The 25,000-nt window shown below is 46.7% G+C and overlaps 1 protein-coding gene across 1 annotated transcript in view; it reads right to left on the reverse strand.

Moving 5' to 3' along the window:
• Positions 1-25,000, reverse strand: part of LOC118936694 (TBC1 domain family member 1) — a 142,983-nt gene that overhangs the window by 96,089 nt on the left and 21,894 nt on the right. The window contains 1 exon segment of the mRNA XM_090209854.1: positions 1,364-1,900. Within this exon segment, the coding sequence (XP_090065980.1) occupies positions 1,364-1,900 (537 nt within the window).

Here is a 25,000-nt window from a genome sequence, read left to right on the forward strand (position 1 = left end):
GCAGCATGTAAAGGAGCAGCATGTGTAAAGGAGCAGCATGTAAAGGAGCAGCATGTAAAGGAGCAGCATGTGTAAAGAAGCAGCATGTGTAAAGGAGCAGCATGTGTAAAGGAGCAGCGTGTAAAGGAGCAGCATGTAAAGGAGCAGCATGTGTAAAGGAGCAGCATGTAAAGGAGCAGCATGTGTAAAAGAGCAGCATGTGTAAAGGAGCAGCATGTGTAAAGGAGCAGCATGTGTAAAGGAGCAGCATGTAAATGAGCAGCATGTGTAAAGGAGCAGCATGTAAAGGAGCAGCATGTAAAGGAGCAGCATGTGTAAAGGAGCAGCATGTGTAAAGGAGCAGCATGTGTAAAGGAGCAGCATGTGTAAAGGAGCAGCATGTAAAGGAGCAGCATGTGTAAAGGAGCAGCATGTGTAAAGGAGCAGCATGTGTAAAGGAGCATCATGTGTAAAGGAGCAGCATGTAAAGGAGCAGCATGTAAAGGAGCAGCATGTAAAGGAGCAGCATGTGTAAAGGAGCAGCATGTAAAGGAGCAGCATGTGTAAAAGAGCAGCATGTGTAAAGGAGCAGCATGTGTAAAGGAGCAGCATGTGTAAAGGAGCAGCATGTAAATGAGCAGCATGTGTAAAGGAGCAGCATGTAAAGGAGCAGCATGTAAAGGAGCAGCATGTGTAAAGGAGCAGCATGTGTAAAGGAGCAGCATGTGTAAAGGAGCAGCATGTGTAAAGGAGCAGCATGTGTAAAGGAGCAGCATGTAAAGGAGCAGCATGTGTAAAGGAGCAGCATGTGTAAAGGAGCAGCATGTGTAAAGGAGCAGCATGTGTAAAGGAGCAGCATGTGTAAAGGAGCAGCATGTGTAAAGGAGCAGCATGTGTAAAGGAGCAGCATGTGTAAAGGAGCAGCATGTGTAAAGGAGCTGGGTTGTGGTGAGGAGTGTGTGATCTCATGGTTGAGGCAGCATTTCTGTTTGGGCGAAAGCCAGAGAGAGAGAGAGACGGAAAAGAGACAGAAAGAGAGAGTGACATAAATGATGTCATGTGGATGAGGTGATGGTGTGTGTGTGTGTGTGTGTGTGTGTGTGTCTGTGTGTCTGTGTGTCTGTGTTGCCGACAGCGACAGACAGGATGACGTGAGGGTTTTATTTTAGATGTGTGTCTGCTGTGTTGGACGGCTCCCCGTTCTCCTTCCTGGTTCCATGCTGACCACTTCCTTCCTGGACAGGAAACAGGGTGGCAGAGGGGTACCTAGGGTCAACCACTGCGGAGTCACCCTGAGTGTGTGTTGTAGGAGTCACCGGGACTTGCTGAGTCATAAGGATGTTGTGCGTGTGTGTGTGTGTGTGTGTGTGTGTGTGTTAGTTACCATGAACAGCATGGTCCTGTTCTCCTGTAGACTGGTGGGCTGGACCCCAGCGGTGTGTGTGTGTAGTTCAGGTGACAGGCCGTTCTCATCCAGGGCCCGGAGGCAGGGGAAACTGGGGTCTGGTTGGAACACCACCGGCCTCCCACCACTAGAGGCACCGTATCCTCCTCCCCTGACCGCTCCATCCCCAGTTCCTCCATCTCGCGTTAGCGTCGGTAAGGCCAGAGCTCTCCGCAGCCCGTCCACCAATCCACCGCCGCTTTCTGGTTTAGGATCGCCCCCGGCCCCTACGGATTGGCTGAATTTCTCGATGCACTCGTCAATCAAGGCGGGCGGGGCTTTCTTGTGAGCGACGGTCACTCTTCCACAGAACAGAACCTCAAACCTCTTGGCGAACATGGTGGCAGCGCCGAAGGCCGACGACGCGGACGGAGTACAGTCTTCTGAGGAAGAGGCGGCGGGTTTGGGCGCCGCGAGGTCATCGTTGCGCGCCGAGCTCTTCCCGGCCTGACGCAGCGTACTGATGATCTCAGGGACCTGGAGGAGAGAGAGAGGGAGGGAGGGAGGGAGGGAGGGAGGGAGGGAGGCTTTGTCATGGGTGCTTACATGTTTTGGTATAGGTATAGGTATAGTATAGGTATAGTATGGTATAGTATAGGTATAGTATAGGTACAGTATAGGTACAGTATAGTATAGGTATAGTATAGGTATAGTATAGGTACAGTATAGGTACAGTATAGTATAGGTATAGTATAGGTACAGTATAGGTACAGTATAGTATAGGTACAGTATAGGTACAGTATAGGTACAGTATAGGTACAGTATAGGTACAGTATAGTATAGGTATAGTATAGGTATAGTATAGGTATAGGTATAGTATAGGTATAGTATAGGTATAGGTATAGGTATAGGTATAGGTATAGTATAGGTATAGTATAGTATAGGTATAGTATAGGTATAGTATAGGTATAGTATAGTATAGGTATAGGTATAGTATAGGTATAGTATAGGTACAGTATAGGTACAGTATAGTATAGGTATAGTATAGGTATAGTATAGGTATAGTATAGGTATAGGTATAGTATAGGTATAGTATAGGTACAGTATAGGTACAGTATAGTATAGGTATAGTATAGGTATAGTATAGGTATAGTATAGGTATAGGTATAGTATAGGTATAGTATAGGTATAGGTATAGTATAGGTATAGTATAGGTATAGTATAGTATAGGTATAGTATAGGTATAGTATAGTATAGGTATAGTATAGGTATAGTATAGTATAGGTATAGTATAGGTATAGTATAGGTATAGTATAGGTATAGGTATAGTATAGGTATAGTATAGGTATAGGTATAGTATAGGTATAGTATAGGTATAGTATAGTATAGGTATAGTATAGGTATAGTATAGTATAGGTATAGTATAGGTATAGTATAGGTATAGTATAGGTATAGTATAGTATAGGTATAGTATGGTATAGTATAGGTATAGTATAGGTATAGTATAGGTATAGTATAGGTATAGTATAGGTACAGTATAGGTACAGTATAGTATAGGTATAGTATAGGTATAGTATAGGTATAGTATAGGTATAGGTATAGTATAGGTATAGTATAGGTATAGGTATAGTATAGGTATAGTATAGGTATAGTATAGTATAGGTATAGTATAGGTATAGTATAGTATAGGTATAGTATAGGTATAGTATAGTATAGGTATAGTATAGGTATAGTATAGGTATAGTATAGGTATAGGTATAGTATAGGTATAGTATAGGTATAGGTATAGTATAGGTATAGTATAGGTATAGTATAGTATAGGTATAGTATAGGTATAGTATAGTATAGGTATAGTATAGGTATAGTATAGGTATAGTATAGGTATAGTATAGTATAGGTATAGTATAGGTATAGTATAGGTATAGGTATAGTATAGGTATAGGTATAGGTATAGTATAGGTATAGTATAGGTATAGTATAGTATAGGTATAGTATAGGTATAGTATAGTATAGGTATAGTATAGGTATAGTATAGTATAGGTATAGTATAGGTATAGTATGGTATAGTATAGGTATAGTATAGGTATAGTATAGTATAGGTATAGTATAGGTATAGTATAGTATAGGTATAGTATAGGTATAGTATAGGTATAGTATAGGTATAGGTATAGGTATAGTATAGGTATAGTATAGTATAGGTATAATATAGGTATAGTATAGGTATAGTATAGGTATAGTATAGTATAGGTATAGTATAGGTATAGTATAGGTATAGTATAGTATAGGTATAGTATAGGTATAGTATAGGTATAGTATAGTATAGGTATAGTATAGGTATAGTATGGTATAGTATAGGTATAGTATAGGTATAGTATAGTATAGGTATAGTATAGGTATAGTATAGTATAGGTATAGTATAGGTATAGTATAGGTATAGTATAGGTATAGTATAGGTATAGTATAGTATAGGTATAGTATAGGTATAGTATAGGTATAGTATAGTATAGGTATAGTATAGGTATAGTATAGGTATAGTATAGGTATGGTATAGGTATAGTATAGGTATAGTATAGGTATAGTATAGGTATAGGTATAGTATAGGTATAGTATAGGTTACATGTTTTGGTATAGTATAGGTATAGTATAGGTATAGTATAGTATAGGTATAGTATAGGTATAGTATAGGTATAGTATAGGTATAGTATAGTATAGGTATAGTATAGGTATAGTATAGGTATAGTATAGTATAGGTATAGTATAGGTATAGTATAGTATAGTATAGTATAGGTATAGTATAGGTATAGTATAGGTATAGTATAGGTATAGTATAGGTATAGTATAGGTATAGTATAGGTATAGGTATAGTATAGGTATAGTATAGGTTACATGTTTTGGTATAGGTATAGTATAGGTATAGTATAGGTATAGTATAGTATAGGTATAGTATAGGTATAGTATAGGTATAGTATAGGTATAGGTATAGTATAGGTATAGTATAGGTATAGGTATAGGTATAGTATAGGTATAGTATAGGTATAGTATAGGTATAGGTATAGTATAGGTATAGTATAGGTTACATGTTTTGGTATAGGTATAGTATAGGTATAGTATAGGTATAGTATAGTATAGGTATAGTATAGGTATAGTATAGTATAGGTTACATGTTTTGGTATAGGTATAGTATAGGTATAGTATAGTATAGGTTACATGTTTTGGTATAGTATAGGTTACATGTTTTGGTATAGTATAGTATAGGTTACATGTTTTGGTATAGGTATAGGTGGGCCCCAGCAGGAATCAAACCCATGATGAAGTACATAACAACACATTAGAACGGGTGGCCAGTAATAAACTAGTCCTTGAACATCTCTAAAACTAAGAGCGTTCTGTATTTGGTACAAATCATTCCCTAAGCTCTAGACCTCAGCTGAATCTGGTGATGAATGGTGTGGCTGTTGAACATGTTGAGGAGACTCAATTACTGGTCGTTACCTTAGATTGTAAACTGTCATGGTCAAAACATATTGATTTGGTGGTTGTAAAGATGGAGAGAGGTCTGGGCCGTAATAAAGAGATGCTCTGCTTTTTTGACACCACACTCCACAAAGCAAGTCCTGCAGGGTCTCTAGTTTTGTCTAATCTTGATTATTGTCCCGTCGTGTGGTCCCAGTGCTTCAAAGGAAGACCTAGTGAAGCTGCAGCTGGTCCAGAACAGAGCGGCACGTTCTGATCTTCATAGTAATCAGAGGGCTGATATAAATACTATGCTGCCAGTCTCTCTCTTGGCTCAGAGTTGAGGAGAGACTGACTGCATCACTTCTTTTTACAAGAAACAATCATGTTGAAAATCCCAAATTGTTTGCATAGTCAACCTACACACAGCTCTGACACACACACTTACCCCTCCAGACATGCCCCTCGGGGGTCTTTTCACAGTCCCCAAATCCAGAACAAATTCAAGAAAACATACAGTATTATATATAGCCCTTATTGCATGGAACTTCCTTCCATTTCATATTGCTTTAAATAAACAGAAAACCTGGTTTCACAAAACAGATAAAGCCACACCTCCCGGCCACACCTCCTCTCCCCCTATTGGACCCAGATAGTTTGTGTTTAAGCATTGATATGGAGGCTACATGGGCCTTTTTAAAAATGTATGTAGTTCTGTCCTTGAGCTGTTCTTGTCTATTGATGTTCTGAATTGTGTGTCATGTTCTGTGCTCTGTGCTCTGTGCTCTGTGCTCTGTGCTCTGTGTTCTGTGTTCTGTGTTCTGTGTGGACCCTAGGAAGAGTAGCTGCTGCTTTGGCAACAGCTAATGGGGATCCTAATAAAATACCAAATAAGTGCGGTGTTCTGTTCAGACCGGGCCAGACGGTGAGGTCACCACACCTCTATGGGCCAGACGGTGAGGTCACCACACCTCTATGGGCCAGACGGTGAGGTCACCACACCTCTATGGGCCAGACGGTGAGGTCACCACACCTCTATGGGCCAGACGGTGAGGTCACCACACCTCTATGGGCCAGACGGTGAGGTCACCACACCTCTATGGGCCAGACGGTGAGGTCACCACACCTCTATGGGACAACGTGATGGACGGTGAGCTCACCACACCTCGATGGGCCTAACGTGATGGACGGTGAGCTCACCACACCTCGATGGGACAACGTGATGGACGGTGAGGTCACCACACCTCGATGGGCCTAACGTGATGGAAGGTGAGGTCACCACACCTCGATGGGCCAACGTGATGGATGGTGAGATCACCACACCTCAATGGGCCCAACGTGATGGACGGTGAGGTCACCACACCTCTATGGGCCCAACGTGATGGACGGTGAGGTCACCACACCTCTATGGGCCCAACGTGATGGACGGTGAGGTCACCACACCTCTATGGGCCAACGTGATGGACGGTGAGGTCACCACACCTCGATGGGCCTAACGTGATGGAAGGTGAGGTCACCACACCTCGATGGGCCAACGTGATGATGGTGAGATCACCACACCTCTATGGGCCCAACGTGATGGACGGTGAGGTCACCACACCTCGATGGGACAACGTGATGGACGGTGAGGTCACCACACCTCGATGGGCCCAACGTGATGGACGGTGAGGTCACCACACCTCGATGGGCCCAACGTGATGGACGGTGAGGTCACCACATCTCGATGGGCCCAACGTGATGGACGGTGAGGTCACCACACCTCGATGGGACAACGTGATGGACGGTGAGGTCACCACACCTCGATGGGCCCAACGTGATGGACGGTGAGGTCACCACACCTCGATGGCCCAACGTGACAATTAAGGTCTTGGGTAGGTCTGTACCAGCTTGGAGTCGTCTTGGGTAGGTCTGTATCTGCTTGGAGTCGTCTTGGGTAGGTCTGTATCAGCTTGGAGTCGTCTTGGGTAGGTCTGTACCAGCTTGGAGTCGTCTTGGGTAGGTCTGTATCGGCTTGGAGTCGTCTTGGGTAGGTCTGTATCAGCTTGGAGTCGTCTTGGCTAGGTATGTATCAGCTTTGAGTCGTCTTGGGTAGGTCTGTATCAGCTTGGAGTCGTCTTGGGTAGGTCTGTATCAGCTTGGAGTCGTCTTGGGTAGGTCTGTACCAGCTTGGAGTCGTCTTGGGTAGGTCTGTATCGGCTTGGAGTCGTCTTGGGTAGGTCTGTATCAGCTTGGAGTCGTCTTAGGTAGGTCTGCATCAGCTTGGAGTCGTCTTGGGTAGGTCTGTATCAGCTTTGAGTCGTCTTGGGTAGGTCTGAATCAGCTTTGCACGTCTGGACTTTCTCCGATTCTTCCTTGCAGATTTTCTTAAACTCTTAAGTTAGATGGGGAGTGGCGGTGAACAGCAATCTTTAAGTCTTTCCACAGATTTTCAATGGGATTCAAGTCTGGCTGGGCCACTCAAGGACTTTCACATTCTTGTTCTGAAGCCACTCCAGCGTTGCTTTGACAAATCTTCACCCCAGTCTAAGGTCGTTTGCACTCAAGCAGGTTTTCATCAAGGATCTCTGTACTTCGCTCCGTTCATCTTTCCCTCGATCCTGACTAGTCTCCCAGTCCCTGAAAAACAGTCAAATCTTCGCCCCCAGTCTAAGGTCGTTTGCACTCAAGCAGGTTCTCATCAAGGATGTGCCTGTATTTGGTTCCATTCATTGTTCCCTCCATCCTTACCAGTCTCCCCAGTCCCTGCTGCTGAAAAGCATCCCCACAGCATGATGCTGCCACCACCATGCTTCACAGTAAAGAAAGGTGTTAGACAGGTGATGAGCTGTGCCTGGTTGGACCACAGAATGTTTTGCCTCGTCTTTTACATGCCTTTTTGCAATCTCCAGGTGTCATGTGCCTTTTTTTTTTAAATTGGGGAGTGGTTTCCGTCTGGCCACTCCCCCATAAAGCCCAGATCGGTGAAGTTCTGTAGAAACCCGTTGTCCTTCTTGCAGGTTCTCCCATCTCACCTCGGGAACTCTGTAGTTCCGTCAGAGTGGTCATTGGGTTCCTGGTCTCCCTCCCTGACCGTTGTCCTTCTGGCAGGTTCTCCCATCTCACCTCGGGAACTCGGTAGTTCTGTCAGAGTGGTCATTGGGTTCCTGGTCCCCTCCCTGACCGAGGTCCTTCTTGCTCGGTTGCTCAGTTTGGTCAGACAGCGAGCTCTAGACAGAGTCTGAGTCGTCTGGAGACCAATGTGCTCTTGGAAACTTTCAAAAACTCTAGAAGTTGTTTTATAACCCTTTCCTCCAGATATATGCCTCATCACAATTCTCTCAGAGATCTCCAAACAGTTCCCTGGACTTCCTGGTATAGTTTCTGCTCTGTCAACTGTGGAACCTTAGAATAGACAGGTGTGTTCCATGTTCCAACTCATTACAATTGGCCACAGGTGGACTCCAATCAAGTTGTAGCGACATCAAGGATGATCAAAGGGGTGTGACTACTTATGTAAACGAGATACATTGTATATACACACGACAGTGGAGTGTCAAGGCAAAAGGGGTGTGACTACTTATGTAAATGAGATACATTGTATATACACACGACAGTGGAGTGTCAAGGCAAAAGGGGTGTGACTACTTATGTAAATGAGATACATTGTATATACACACAACAGTGGAGTGTCAAGGCAAAGGGGGTGTGACTACTTATGTAAATGAGATGCATTGTATATACACACAACAGTGGAGTGTCAAGGCAAAAGGGGTGTGACTACTTATGTAAATGAGATGCATTGTATATACACACAACAGTGGAGTGTCAACGCAAAGGGGGTGTGACTACTTATGTAAATGAGATGCACACAACAGTGGAGTGTCAAGGCAAAAGGGGTTTGACTACTTATGTAAATGAGATGCATTATATATACACACAACAGTATGTGGACACCCCCTTCATACTAGTGCATTCTTCCATTTCAGCCACACCCATAAAAATCAGGCACACAGCCATGCAATCGTCATAGACAAACATTGGCAGTAGAACGGCATTGCGACGCACAATTGGACCAGTGTGGCCCGGGTTTGGGGAGGGGTCGGCCGTCATTGTAAAATAAGAATGTGTTCTTAACTGACTTGCTTAGTTAAATAAAAAAGGTTAAATGAAAAAAAAAAAAAAAAAAAAAAAGTGATTTTCAACGTGATGCTGTGAACAATGCTAACCCGGTCAACTGTAAGTGCTGTTATTGTGAAGTGGAAACGTCTAGGAGCAACAACGGCTCAGCCGCAAAGTGGTAGACCACACAGGCTCACAGAACGGGACCGCAAAGTGCTGAAGCGTGTAAAAATCGTCTGTCTTCGGTTGCAACCCCTCACTACCAAGTTCATTCATGATTCATGAAATGGGTTTCCGTGGCCGAGCAGCAGCACACAAGCCTAAGATCTGTGATTCTGTGCTTTCAACTTTGTGACAACAGTTTCCTGTTTCAGCATGACAATGCCCCCGTGCTCAAAGCGAGGTCAATACAGAAATGGTTTGTCGAGATCGGTGTGGAATAACTTGACTGGCCTGCACCGAGCCCTGACCTCAACCTCATCAAAAACCTTTGGGATGAATTGGAACGCCGACTGCGAGCCAGGCCTAATCGCCCAACATCAGTGCCCAGACCTCACTATTGTCCTTTTGGCTGAATGGAAGCAAGTCCCTGCAGCAATGTTCCAACATCTAGTGGAAAGCCTTCCCAGAAGACTGGAGGCTGTTATAGCAGCAATGTTCCAACATCTAGTGGAAAGCCTTCCCAGAAGAGTGGAGGCTGTTATAGCAGCAATGTTCCAACATCTAGTGGAAAGCCTTCCCAGAAGAGTGGAGGCTGTTATAGCAGCAATGTTCCAACATCTAGTGGAAAGCCTTCCCAGAAGAGGCTGTTATAGCAGCAATGTTCCAACATCTAGTGGGAAGCCTTCCCAGAAGAGTGGAGGCTGTTATAGCAGCAATGTTCCTACATCTAGTGGAAAGCCTTCCCAGAAGAGTGGAGGCTGTTATAGCAGCAATGTTCCAACATCTAGTGGAAAGCCTTCCCAGAAGAGTGGAGGCTGTTATAGCAGCAATGTTCCAACATCTAGTGGAAAGCCTTCCCAGAAGACTGGAGGCTGTTATAGCAGCAATGTTCCAACATCTAGTGGAAAGCCTTCCCAGAAGAGTGGAAGCTGTTATAGCAGCAATGTTCCAACATCTAATGGAAAGCCTTCCCAGAAGAGTGGAGGCTGTTATAGCAGCAATGTTCCAACATCTAGTGGAAAGCCTTGCCAGAAGAGTGGAGGCTGTTATAGCAGCAATGTTCCTACATCTAGTGGAAAGCCTTCCCAGAAGAGTGGAGGCTGTTATAGCAGCAATGTTCCAACATCTAGTGGAAAGCCTTCCCAGAAGAGTGGAGGCTGTTATAGCAGCAATGTTCCTACATCTAGTGGAAAGCCTTCCCAGAAGAGTGGAGGCTGTTATAGCAGCAATGTTCCAACATGTAGTGGAAAGCCTTCCCAGAAGAGTGGAGGCTGTTATAGCAGCAATGTTCCTACATCTAGTGGAAAGCCTTCCCAGAAGAGTGGAGGCTGTTATAGCAGCAATGTTCCTACATCTAGTGGAAAGCCTTCCCAGAAGAGTGGAGGCTGTTATAGCAGCAATGTTCCTACATCTAGTGGAAAGCCTTCCCAGAAGAGTGGAGGCTGTTATAGCAGCAATGTTCCAACATCTAGTGGAAAGCCTTCCCAGAAGAGTGGAGGCTGTTATAGCAGCAATGTTCCTACATCTAGTGGAAAGCCTTCCCAGAAGAGTGGAGGCGGTTATAGCAGTAATGTTCCTACATCTAGTGGAAAGCCTTCCCAGAAGAGTGGAGGCTGTTATAGCAGCAAAGGGGGGACAACTCCATATTAAAGCCTTCCCAGAAGAGTGGAAAGGGGGGGACAACTCCATATTAAAGCCTTCCCAGAAGAGTGAAGGCTGTTATAGCAGCAAAGGGGGGTACAACTCCATATTAAAGCCTTCCCAGAAGAGTGGAAAGGGGGGGACAACTCCATATTAAAGCCTTCCCAGAAGAGTGGAAAGGGGGGTACAACTCCATATTAAAGCCTTCCCAGAAGAGTGGAAAGGGGGGTACAACTCCATTTTAAAGCCTTCCCAGAAGAGTGGAGGCTGTTATAGCAGCAATGTTCCAACATCTAGTGGAAAGCCTTCCCAGAAGACTGGAGGCTGTTATAGCAGCAATGTTCCAACATCTAGTGGAAAGCCTTCCCAGAAGAGTGGAGGCTGTTATAGCAGCAATGTTCCAACATCTAGTGGAAAGCCTTCCCAGAAGACTGGAGGCTGTTATAGCAGCAATGTTCCAACATCTAGTGGAAAGCCTTCCCAGAAGAGTGGAAGCTGTTATAGCAGCAATGTTCCAACATCTAATGGAAAGCCTTCCCAGAAGAGTGGAGGCTGTTATAGCAGCAATGTTCCAACATCTAGTGGAAAGCCTTCCCAGAAGAGTGGAGGCTGTTATAGCAGCAATGTTCCTACATCTAGTGGAAAGCCTTCCCAGAAGAGTGGAGGCTGTTATTGCAGCAATGTTCCAACATCTAGTGGAAAGCCTTCCCAGAAGAGTGGAGGCTGTTATAGCAGCAATGTTCCTACATCTAGTGGAAAGCCTTCCCAGAAGAGTGGAGGCTGTTATAGCAGCAATGTTCCAACATGTAGTGGAAAGCCTTCCCAGAAGAGTGGAGGCTGTTATAGCAGCAATGTTCCTACATCTAGTGGAAAGCCTTCCCAGAAGAGTGGAGGCTGTTATAGCAGCAATGTTCCTACATCTAGTGGAAAGCCTTCCCAGAAGAGTGGAGGCTGTTATAGCAGCAATGTTCCAACATCTAGTGGAAAGCCTTCCCAGAAGAGTGGAGGCTGTTATAGCAGCAATGTTCCTACATCTAGTGGAAAGCCTTCCCAGAAGAGTGGAGGCGGTTATAGCAGTAATGTTCCTACATCTAGTGGAAAGCCTTCCCAGAAGAGTGGAGGCTGTTATAGCAGCAAAGGGGGGACAACTCCATATTAAAGCCTTCCCAGAAGAGTGGAAAGGGGGGGACAACTCCATATTAAAGCCTTCCCAGAAGAGTGAAGGCTGTTATAGCAGCAAAGGGGGGTACAACTCCATATTAAAGCCTTCCCAGAAGAGTGGAAAGGGGGGGACAACTCCATATTAAAGCCTTCCCAGAAGAGTGGAAAGGGGGGTACAACTCCATATTAAAGCCTTCCCAGAAGAGTGGAAAGGGGGGTACAACTCCATATTAAAGCCTTCCCAGAAGAGTGGAAAGGGGGGGACAACTCCATATTAAAGCCTTCCCAGAAGAGTGGAAAGGGGGGTACAACTCCATATTAAAGCCTTCCCAGAAGAGTGGAAAGGGGGGGACAACTCCATATTAAAGCCTTCCCAGAAGAGTGGAAAGGGGGGGACAACTCCATATTAAAGCCTTCCCAGAAGAGTGGAAAGGGGGGGACAACTCCATATTAAAGCCTTCCCAGAAGAGTGGAAAGGGGGGGACAACTCCATATTAAAGCCTTCCCAGAAGAGTGGAAAGGGGGGGACAACTCCATATTAAAGCCTTCCCAGAAGAGTGGAAAGGGGGGTACAACTCCATATTAAAGCCTTCCCAGAAGAGTGGAGGCTGTTCTAGCAGCAAAGGGGGGTACAACTCCATATTAAAGCCTTCCCAGAAGAGTGGAGGCTGTTATAGCAGCAAAGGGGGGTACAACTCCATATTAATGACCATAATCTTGGAATGAGATGTTCGACGAGCAGGTGTCCACATACTTTTGGTCACGTAGTGCATTTCTGTGTTTCATTTCCAATAAATGTGCAAAGATTTAAAAACAAAATCAAATTTTGAATTCAGACACGAAGTACATAATGTGGAATAAGGGGTATGAATACCTTCTGAAGGCAGCGTGAGTTTCTGACGGGACAGTATTTGTTGCACCAAACTGAAAGGGGGTCAGACAGAAGGCGCTAGAAACAGGCGTGGTGACTCACCATGAGGTAATGTGATTGGCCTGCCTGTTTTCCTGCCTAAACATCAGATCAGAGGAGTGGCACACTGGTTGGTTGGCTGACTAACTGGCTGGCTGGCTGGCTGGCTGGTTGGTTGACTGCCTGGCTGACTGGTTGACTGGTTGGTTGACTGGCTGGTTGACTGGCTGGTTGACTGGCTGGCTGGCTGACTGGCTGACTGGCTGACTGGCTGACTGGCTGGTTGGTTGGCTGGCTGGTTGACTGACTGGTTGACTGGCTGGTTGGTTGACAGGCTGTCTGACTGGCTGGCTGGCTGACTGGCTGACGGGCTGACTGGCTGGTTGGTTGACTAACTGGCTGGCTGATTGGCTGGCTGGCTGGCTGGCTGGCTGGCTGGTTGGTTGTCAACATATCAGACAGGGTCAGGTCTGGTCTTGTCTTGGGATGGTTGTGTAATGTTGTGTTCTCTTTCACAATGACTGACTGACTGGCTGGCTGGCTGGTTGACTGGTTGGTTGGTTGACTGGCTGGCTGGCTGGCTGGCTGACTTCAGCTATCTGAGGCCGAGCTAAATATATTCTACAGTAGGTAATGTAGAGGGAGAGAGACGGTAGGGAGACGGTAGGGAGAGACAGATTGATAGAGAGACTGTGTGTGTGTTCTCACTGTGTGTGTGTGTTCTCACTGTGTGTGTGTGTGTGTGTGTGTGTGTGTGTGTGTGTGTGTTCTCACTGTGTGTGTGTCACTGTGTGTGTGTGTTCTCTCTAACAGACAAAAGGTTTCCCTACAACAACATCTCCATTCATCTCATAATGATTAAAACGACCCTCAACCAGTCCATCTACATGTCAGGAATGAATAGACCACATTACATGTTATCAGGGTACATGTTCCAGTATATAATGGTGTTATGAGCGTACCAACGTACTACAGACCAGGGTGGTATACTACTATAGACCAGGGTAGTGTACTACTATAGACCAGGGTAGTGTACTACTATAGACCAGGGTGGTGTACTACTATAGACCAGGGTGGTGTACTACTATAGACCAGGGTAGTGTACTACTATAGACCAGGGCCCTATAGGGTAGTGTACTACTATAGACCAGGGTGGTATACTACTATAGACCAGGGTAATGTACTACTATAGACCAGGGTAGTGTACTACTATAGACCAGGGTAGTGTACTACTATAGACCAGGGTAGTGTACTACTATAGACCAGGGTAGTGTACTACTATAGACCAGGGTAGTGTACTACTATAGACCAGGGTAGTGCACTACTATAGACCAGGGTAGTGCACTACTATAGACCAGGGTGGTGTACTACTATAGACCAGGGTAGTGTACTACTATAGACCAGGGTAGTGTACTACTATAGACCAGGGTAGTGTACTACTATAGACCAGGGCCCTATAGGGTAATATACTACTATAGACCAGGGTAGTGTACTACTATAGACCAGGGCCCTATAGGGTAATATACTACTATAGACCAGGGCCCTATAGGGTAATATACTACTATAGACCAGGGTAGTATACTACTATAGACCAGGGTGGTGTACTACTATAGACCAGGGTAGTGTACTACTATAGACCAGGGTAGTGTACTACTATAGACCAGGGTAGTGTACTACTATAGACCAGGGTAGTGTACTACTATAGACCAGGGCCCTATAGGGTAATATACTACTATAGACCAGGGCCCTATAGGGTAATATACTACTATAGACCAGGGCCCTATAGGGTAATATACTACTATAGACCAGGGTAGTATACTACTATAGACCAGGGTGGTATACTACTATAGACCAGGGTTGTGTACTACTATAGATCAGGGTAGTATACTACTATAGACCAGGGTGGTATACTACTATAGACCAGGGTGGTATACTACTATAGAACAGGGTAGTATACTACTATAGACCAGGGTAGTGTACTACTATAGACCAGGGTAGTATACTACTATAGACCAGGGTAGTATACTACTATAGACCAGGGTAGTGTACTACTATAGACCAGGGTAGTGCACTACTATATACCAGGGCCCTATAGGGTAGTGTACTACTATAGACCAGGGTAGTGTACTACTATAGACCAGGGTAGCGTACTACTATAGACCAGGGTGGTATACTACTATAGACCAGGGTAGTGTACTACTATAGACCAGGGTAGTATACTACTATAGACCAGGGTAGTGTACTACTATAGATAAGGATAGTATACTACTATAGACCAGGGTAGTGTACTACTATAGACCAGGGTAGTATACTACTATAGACCAGGGTAGTGTACTACTATAGACCAGGGTAGTGTACTACTATAGACCAGGGTAGTGTACTACTATAGACCAGGGTAGTGTACTACTATAGACCAGGGTAGTGTACTACTATAGACCAGGGCCCTATAGGGTAGTGTACTACTATAGACCAGGGTAGTGTACTACTATAGACCAGGTTAGCGTACTACTATAGACCAGGGTAGTGCACTACTATAGACCAGGGTGGTATACTACTATAGACCAGGGTGGTATACTACTATAGACCAGGGTGGTATACTACTATAGAACAGGGTAGTATACTACTATAGACCAGGGTAGTGTACTACTATAGACCAGGGTAGTATACTACTATAGACCAGGGTAGTATACTACTATAGACCAGGGTAGTGTACTACTATAGACCAGGGTAGTGCACTACTATATACCAGGGCCCTATAGGGTAGTGTACTACTATAGACCAGGGTAGTGTACTACTATAGACCAGGGTAGCGTACTACTATAGACCAGGGTGGTATACTACTATAGAACAGGGTAGTGTACTACTATAGAGAAGGATAGTATACTACTATAGACCAGGGTAGTGTACTACTATAGACCAGGGTAGTATACTACTATAGACCAGGGTAGTGTACTACTATAGATAAGGATAGTATACTACTATAGACCAGGGTAGTGTACTACTATAGACCAGGGTAGTATACTACTATAGACCAGGGTAGTGTACTACTATAGACCAGGGTAGTGTACTACTATAGACCAGGGTAGTGTACTACTATAGACCAGGGTAGTGTACTACTATAGACCAGGGTAGTGTACTACTATAGACCAGGGCCCTATAGGGTAGTGTACTACTATATACCAGGGTAGTGTACTACTATAGACCAGGGTAGCGTACTACTATAGACCAGGGTAGTGTACTACTATAGACCAGGGTAGTGTACTACTATAGACCAGGGTAGTATACTACTATAGACCAGGGTAGTGCACTACTATAGACCAGGGCCCTATAGGGTAGTATACTACTATAGACCAGGGTAGTGTACTACTATAGACCAGGGCCCTATATGGTAGTATACTACTATATACCAGGGTAGTATACTACTATAGACCAGGGTAGTGTGCTACTATAGACCAGGGTAGTGTGCTACTATAGACCAGGGTAGTGTACTACTATAGACCAGGGCCCTATAGGGTAGTATACTACTATAGACCAGGGTAGTGTACTACTATAGACCAGGGTAGTGTACTACTATAGACCAGGGCCCTATAGGGTAGTATACTACTATAGACCAGGGTAGTGTACTACTATAGACCAGGGTAGTATACTACTATAGACCAGGGCCCTATAGGGTAGTATACTACTATAGACCAGGGCCCTATAGGGTAGTGTACTGCTATATACCAGGGCCCTATAGGGTAGTATACTACTATAGGCCCTTTAGGTAATAGGATGCCATGTGAGGCTCCACTAGTGTGTCTCAGTCACACAAACACAAGTCTTGTTCACAGGAACCACCGTTGAGAACAGGAAGTTAGCTTGACCAGTAGCTGTGACTAACCCCAGTCATGTGTGTGTGTGTGTGTGTGTTGTAGTAGTATTGCATGGTACTAAAACATTAACCGTTTAGTAGCATCGATACTAGAATTTGTTACTTTCGGGTACTTCTGTCAAATGTGTCTCAAGTCTTCTGATTGAGAGAGGATCAGGTCTGTCTATCAGAGCAGCCGATGTCCCCTGATACCGAGTCAAAGCACCAGTTCCACTTCCTCACTGCTCTGTCCTACCATGAGGATCTATGCATTACCACTCACTGCTAGCTCTGTCCTACCATGAGGATCTATGCATTACCACTCACTGCTAGCTCTGTCCTACCATGAGGATCTATGCATTACCACTCACTGCTAGCTCTGTCCTACCATGAGGATCTATGCATTACCACTCACTGCTAGCTCTGTCCTACCATGAGGATCTATGCATTACCACTCACTGCTAGCTCTGTCCTACCATGAGGATCTATGCATTACCCCTCACTGCTAGCTCTGTCCTACCATGAGGATCTATACATTACCCCTCACTGCTAGCTCTGTCCTACCATGAGGATCTATGCATTACCACTCACTGCTAGCTCTGTCCTACCATGAGGATCTATGCATTACCCCTCACTGCTAGCTCTGTCCTACCATGAGGATCTATACATTACCCCTCACTGCTAGCTCTGTCCTACCATGAGGATCTATACATTACCCCTCACTGCTAGCTCTGTCCTACCATGAGGATCTATACATTACCCCTCACTGCTAGCTCTGTCCTACCATGAGGATCTATACATTACCCCTCACTGCTAGCTCTGTCCTACCATGAGGATCTATACATTACCCCTCACTGCTAGCTCTGTCCTACCATGAGGATCTATACATTACCCTCACTGCTAGCTCTGTCCTACCATGAGGATCTATACATTACCCCTCACTGCTAGCTCTGTCCTACCATGAGGAACGGCTGAACATTACATTACCCCTCACTGCTAGCTCTGTCCTACCATGAGGATCTATACATTACCCTCACTGCTAGCTCTGTCCTACCATGAGGATCTATACATTTCCCCTCACTGCTAGCTCTGTCCTACCATGAGGATCTATACATTAACACTCACTGCTAGCTCTGTCCTACCATGAGGATCTATACATTACCCCTCACTGCTAGCTCTGTCCTACCATGAGGATCTATACATTACCCCTCACTGCTAGCTCTGTCCTACCATGAGGAATGGCTGAACATTACATTACCCCTCACTGCTAGCTCTGTCCTACCATGAGGATCTATACATTACCCCTCACTGCTAGCTCTGTCCTACCATGAGGAACGGCTGAACATTACATTACCCCTCACTGCTAGCTCTGTCCTACCATGAGGATCTATACATTACCCCTCACTGCTAGCTCTGTCCTACCATGTGGATCTATACATTACCACTCACTGCTAGCTCTGTCCTACCATGAGGATCTATACATTACCCCTCACTGCTAGCTCTGTCCTACCATGAGGATCTATACATTACCCTCACTGCTAGCTCTGTCCTACCATGAGGATCTATACATTACCCCTCACTGCTAGCTCTGTCCTACCATGAGGAACGGCTGAACATTACATTACCCCTCACTGCTAGCTCTGTCCTACCATGAGGATCTATACATTACCCTCACTGCTAGCTCTGTCCTACCATGAGGATCTATACATTTCCCCTCACTGCTAGCTCTGTCCTACCATGAGGATCTATACATTAACACTCACTGCTAGCTCTGTCCTACCATGAGGATCTATACATTACCCCTCACTGCTAGCTCTGTCCTACCATGAGGATCTATACATTACCCCTCACTGCTAGCTCTGTCCTACCATGAGGAACGGCTGAACATTACATTACCCCTCACTGCTAGCTCTGTCCTACCATGAGGATCTATACATTACCCCTCACTGCTAGCTCTGTCCTACCATGAGGAACGGCTGAACATTACATTACCCCTCACTGCTAGCTCTGTCCTACCATGAGGATCTATACATTACCCCTCACTGCTAGCTCTGTCCTACCATGTGGATCTATACATTACCACTCACTGCTAGCTCTGTCCTACCATGAGGATCTATGCATTACCACTCACTGCTAGCTCTGTCCTACCATGAGGATCTATACATTACCCCTCACTGCTAGCTCTGTCCTACCATGAGGATCTATACATTACCCCTCACTGCTAGCTCTGTCCTACCATGAGGAACGGCTGAACATTACATTACCCCTCACTGCTAGCTCTGAAACTGTTAATGACTGTTCCCAAAACAATGTCCAGTAAGATGTCATTGACTTTGTCTCAAACCCCCTGCCTCACGCCTCTCCCCCCCGCCTCACGTCTCTCCCCCCCGCTCACATGTGGACCAGACACCTCACAGAGGACACGTGGACCAGACACATCACAGAGGACACGTGGACCAGACACCACACAGAGGACCAGACACCTCACAGAGGACATGTGGACCAGACACCTCACAGAGGACCAGACACCTCACAGAGGACACGTGGACCAGACACCTCACAGAGGACCAGACACCTCACAGAGGACCAGACACCTCACAGAGGACCAGACACCTCACAGAGGACACGTGGACCAGACACCTCCCAGAGGACCAGACACCTCACAGAGGACCAGACACCTCACAGAGGACACGTGGACCAGACACCACACAGAGGACACGTGGACCAGACACCACACAGAGGACACGTGGACCAGACACCACACAGAGGACCAGACACCTCCCAGAGGACCAGACACCTCACAGAGGACACGTGGACCAGACACCACACAGAGGACCAGACACCTCACAGAGGACCAGACACCTCACAGAGGACCAGACACCTCACAGAGGACACATGGACCAGACACCACACAGAGGACCAGACACCACACAGAGGACCAGACACCTCACATAGGACACGTGGACCAGACACCACACCTCACAGAGGACCAGACACCTCACCTCACAGAGGACCAGACACCTCACAGAGGACCAGACACCACACAGAGGACCAGACACCTCACAGAGGACACGTGGACCAGACACCTCACAGAGGACCAGACACCTCACAGAGGACCAGACACCACACAGAGGACCAGACACCACACAGAGGACCAGACACCACACAGAGGACCAGACACCTCACAGAGGACCAGACACCTCACAGAGGACCAGACACCTCACAGAGGACACGTGGACCAGACACCTCACAGAGGACCAGACACCTCACAGAGGACCAGACACCTCACAGAGGACACGTGGACCAGACACCACACAGAGGACCAGACACCACACAGAGGACCAGACACCTCACAGAAAACCAGACACCTCACAGAGGACCAGACAACTCACAGAGGACACGTGGACCAGACACCTCACAGATGACCAGACACCTCACAGAGGACCAGACACCTCACAGAGGACCAGACACCTCCCAGAGGACCAGACACCTCCCAGAGGACCAGACACCACACAGAGGACCAGACACCACACAGAGGACCAGACACCACACAGAGGACCAGACACCTCACAGAGGACCAGACACCTCACAGAGGACCAGACACCACACAGAGGACCAGACACCACACAGAGGACCAGACACCTCACAGAGGACCAGACACCTCACAGAGGACCAGACACCACACAGAGGACCAGACACCACACAGAGGACCAGACACCTCACAGAGGACCAGACACCTCACAGAGGACACGTGGACCAGACACCTCACAGAGGACCAGACACCTCACAGAGGACCAGACACCTCACAGAGGACCAGACACCTCACAGAGGACCAGACACCTCACAGAGGACACATGGACCAGACACCACACAGAGGACCAGACACCTCACCTCCCAGAGGACCAGACACCACACAGAGGACCAGACACCTCACAGAGGACCAGACACCTCACAGAGGACCAGACAACTCACAGAGGACACATGGACCAGACACCTCACAGAGGACCAGACACCTCACAGAGGACCAGACACCTCACAGAGGACACGTGGACCAGACACCTCACAGAGGACACGTGGACCAGACACCTCACAGAGGACCAGACACCTCCCAGAGGACCAGACACCTCACAGAGGACCAGACACCTCACAGAGGACCAGACACCTCACAGAGGACCAGACACCTCCCAGAGGACCAGACACCTCCCAGAGGAACAGACACCTCACAGAGGACCAGACACCACACAGAGGACCAGACACCTCACAGAGGACCAGACACCACACAGAGGACCAGACACCTCACCTCACAGAGGACCAGACACCTCACCTCACAGAGGACCAGACACCACACAGAGGACCAGACACCTCCCAGAGGACTAGACACCTCACAGAGGACCAGACACCTCACAGAGGACCAGACACCTCACAGAGGACCAGACACCTCACAGAGGACGGCCAATCAAGGTTTTGTAGCATTATATAGATAAACAAGATCTGACTTCAGCCAGCAAATTTTAGACCTGGACTGGACCAGCCAGACATCAAGCCGGTCAGTCAGCAAGTCTCAGCCAGTCAGTCAGCTAGCCAGTCAGTCAGCTAGCCAGTCAGTCAGGAAGTCTCAGCCAGCCAGCCAGCCAGCTAGCCAGCCAGCCAGTCAGCAAGTCTCAGCCAGCCATCCAGCCAGTCAGTCAGCAAGTCTCAGCCAGCCAGTCAGCTAGCCAGCCAGTCAGCTAGCCAGCCAGCCCGTCAGCCAGCCAGTCAGCCAGCTAGCCAGTCAGTCAGGAAGTCTCAGCCAGCCAGTCAGCCAGTCAGCTAGCCAGCCAGTCAGCTAGCCAGCCAGTCAGCTAGCCAGCCAGTCAGCTAGCCAGTCAGTCAGCTAGCCAGTCAGTCAGCCAGTCAGCCAGTCAGCTAGCCAGCCAGTCAGCTAGCCAGTCAGCCAGCTAGCCAGTCAGTCAGCAAGTCTCAGCCAGCCAGTCAGCTAGCCAGCCAGCCAGCCAGGAAGTCTCAGTCAGCCAGTCAGCTAGTCAGCCAGCCAGCTAGCCAGCCAGTCAGCCAGCCAGGAAGTCTCAGTCAGCCAGTCAGCCAGTCAGCTAGCCAGCCAGTCAGCCAGTCAGCTAGCCAGCCAGTCAGCTAGCCAGCCAGTCAGCCAGCCAGGAAGTCTCAGCCCGCCAGTCAGCCAGTCAGCTAGCCAGCCAGTCAGACAGCAAGTCTCAGCCAGCCAGTCAGACAGCAAGTCTGTCAGCCAGCCAGCTAACCAGTCAGCCAGCCAGTCAGACAACCTAAAGAGACATGAACCAGCTAACCAGTCAGCCAGCTAGTCAGACAGCCAGTCTCAGTCAGCCAGCTAGTCAGACAGCCTAAAGAGACATGAAGCAGCTAACCAGTCAGTCAGCTAGTCAGACAGCCAGCCAGACAGTCAGTCAGACAACCTAAAGAGACATGAACCAGCTAGCCAGTCAGTCAGATAGTCAGACAACTTAAAGAGACATGAACCAGTCAGACAGCCAGTCAGACAGCCAGCCAGACAGCCAGTCAGTCAGACAACCTAAAGAGACATGAACCAGCTAACCAGCTAACCAGTCAGCCAGTCAGCCAGCCAGACAGCTAGTCAGCCAGACAGTCAGCCAGCAACCTAAAGAGACAACCTAAAGAGACATGAACCAGCTAACCACACAGACAGCCAGTCAGACAACCTAAAAAGACATGAACCAGCTAACCAATCAGACAGCCAGTCAGACAACCTAAAGAGACATGAACCAGCTAACCAGCTAACCAGTCAGCCAGTCAGCCAGCCAGACAGACAACCTAAAGAGACGTGAACCAGCTAACCAGACAGCCAGTCAGTCAGACAACCTAAAGAGACATGAACCAGCTAACCAGCTAACCAGTCAGCCAGTCAGCCAGCCAGACAGCTAGTCAGCCAGACAGTCAGCCAGCCAGCCAGACAGCCAGTCAGACAACCTAAAGAGACATGAACCAGCTTGCTGACAACATGAAAAATTCCCAATAGAACATTCCATGGGTCATATGATCTAGCATGGAATCAGGTCAGAGGTCAAGGTTCACACAGTCACAGCCAAGACTGAGAGGGAGGGAAAATAGGAGAGAAAAGAGTAGGGAGGGAGAGACAGGTGGGAGGGAGAGACAGGTGGGAGGGAGAGACAGGTGGGAGGGAGAGACAGGTGGGAGGGAGAGACAGGTGGGAGGGAGAGATGGTAGAGAGAGCGATGGTAGAGGGAGGGATTCAGAGGACACTGACATCATACAGACAGAGTTAAGCTCTACACAGAGAATAGATCTACTGTCTTTCTGTCTGTCTGTCTGTCTGTCTGTCTGTCTGTCTGTCTGTCTGTCTGTCTGTCTGTCTGTCTGTCTGTCTGTCTGTCTGTCTGTCTGTCTGTCTGTCTGTCTGTCTGTCTGTCTGTCTGTCTGTCTGTCTGTCTGTCTGTCTGTCTGTCTGTCTGTCTGTCTGTCTGTCTGTCTGTCTGTCTGTCTGTCTGTCTGTCTGTCTGTCTGTCTGTCTGTCTGTCTGTCTGTCTGTCTGTCTGTCTGTCTGTCTGTCTGTCTGTCTGTCTGTCTGTCTGTCTGTCTGTCTGTCTGTCTGTCTGTCTGTCTGTCTGTCTGTCTGTCTGTCTGTCTGTCTGTCTGTCTGTAAGATGTCAGAGTCCCAAATGGCCTCTGGTCTATAGTAGTACCACTATATAGGGAATAGGGCTCTGGTCTAAAGTAGTACCACTACATAGGGAATAGGGCTCTGGTCTATAGTAGTACCACTATATAGGGAATAGGGCTCTGGTCTATAGTAGTACCACTATATAGGGAATAGGGCTCTGGTCTATAGTAGTACCACTATATAGGGAATAGGGCTCTGGTCTATAGTAGTACCACTATATAGGGAATAGGGCTCTGGTCTAAAGTAGTACCACTATATAGGGAATAGGGCCCTGGTCTATAGTAGTACCACTATATAGGGAATAGGGCTCTGGTCTATAGTAGTACCACTATATAGGGAATAGGGCTCTGGTCTATACTAGTACCACTATATAGGGAATAGGGCTCTGGTCTATAGTAGTACCACTATATAGGGAATAGGGCTCTGGTCTATAGTAGTACCACTATATAGGGAATAGGGCTCTGGTCTATAGTAGTACCACTATATAGGGAATAGGGCTCTGGTCTAAAGTAGTACCACTATATAGGGAATAGGGCCCTGGTCTATAGTAGTACCACTATATAGGGAATAGGGCTCTGGTCTATAGTAGTTCACTATATAGGGAATAGGGCTCTGGTCTATAGTAGTTCACTATATAGGGAATAGGGCTCTGGTCTATAGTAGTACCACTATATAGGGAATAGGGCTCTGGTCTATAGTAGTACCACTATATAGGGAATATGGCTCTGGTCTATAGTAGTACCACTATATAGGGAATAGGGCCCTGGTCTATAGTAGTACCACTATATAGGGAATAGGGCTCTGGTCTATAGTAGTACCACTATATAGGGAATAGGGCTCTGGTCTAAAGTAGTACCACTATATAGGGAATAGGGCCCTGGTCTATAGTAGTACCACTATATAGGGAATAGGGCTCTGGTCTATAGTAGTTCACTATATAGGGAATAGGGCTCTGGTCTATAGTAGTTCACTATATAGGGAATAGGGCTCTGGTCTATAGTAGTACCACTATATAGGGAATAGGGCTCTGGTCTATAGTAGTACCACTATATAGGGAATATGGCTCTGGTCTATAGTAGTACCACTATATAGGGAATAGGGCCCTGGTCTATAGTAGTACCACTATATAGGGAATAGGGCTCTGGTCTATAGTAATGCACTATATAGGGAATAGGGCTCTGGTCTAAAGTAGTACCACTACATAGGGAATAGGGCTCTGGTCTATAGTAGTACCACTATATAGGGAATAGGGCTCTGGTCTATAGTAGTACCACTATATAGGGAATAGGGCTCTGGTCTATAGTAGTACCACTATATAGGGAATAGGGCTCTGGTCTATAGTAGTACCACTATATAGGGAATAGGGCTCTGGTCTAAAGTAGTACCACTATATAGGGAATAGGGCCCTGGTCTATAGTAGTACCACTATATAGGGAATAGGGCTCTGGTCTATAGTAGTACCACTATATAGGGAATAGGGCTCTGGTCTATACTAGTACCACTATATAGGGAATAGGGCTCTGGTCTATAGTAGTACCACTATATAGGGAATAGGGCTCTGGTCTATAGTAGTACCACTATATAGGGAATAGGGCTCTGGTCTATAGTAGTACCACTATATAGGGAATAGGGCTCTGGTCTAAAGTAGTACCACTATATAGGGAATAGGGCCCTGGTCTATAGTAGTACCAC

The sequence above is a fragment of the Oncorhynchus mykiss genome, chromosome 19 (genome assembly GCF_057628025.1).
Source record: "Oncorhynchus mykiss isolate SJ-2025 chromosome 19, ASM5762802v1, whole genome shotgun sequence".
NCBI classification, from domain to species: Eukaryota; Metazoa; Chordata; class Actinopteri; order Salmoniformes; family Salmonidae; genus Oncorhynchus; species Oncorhynchus mykiss.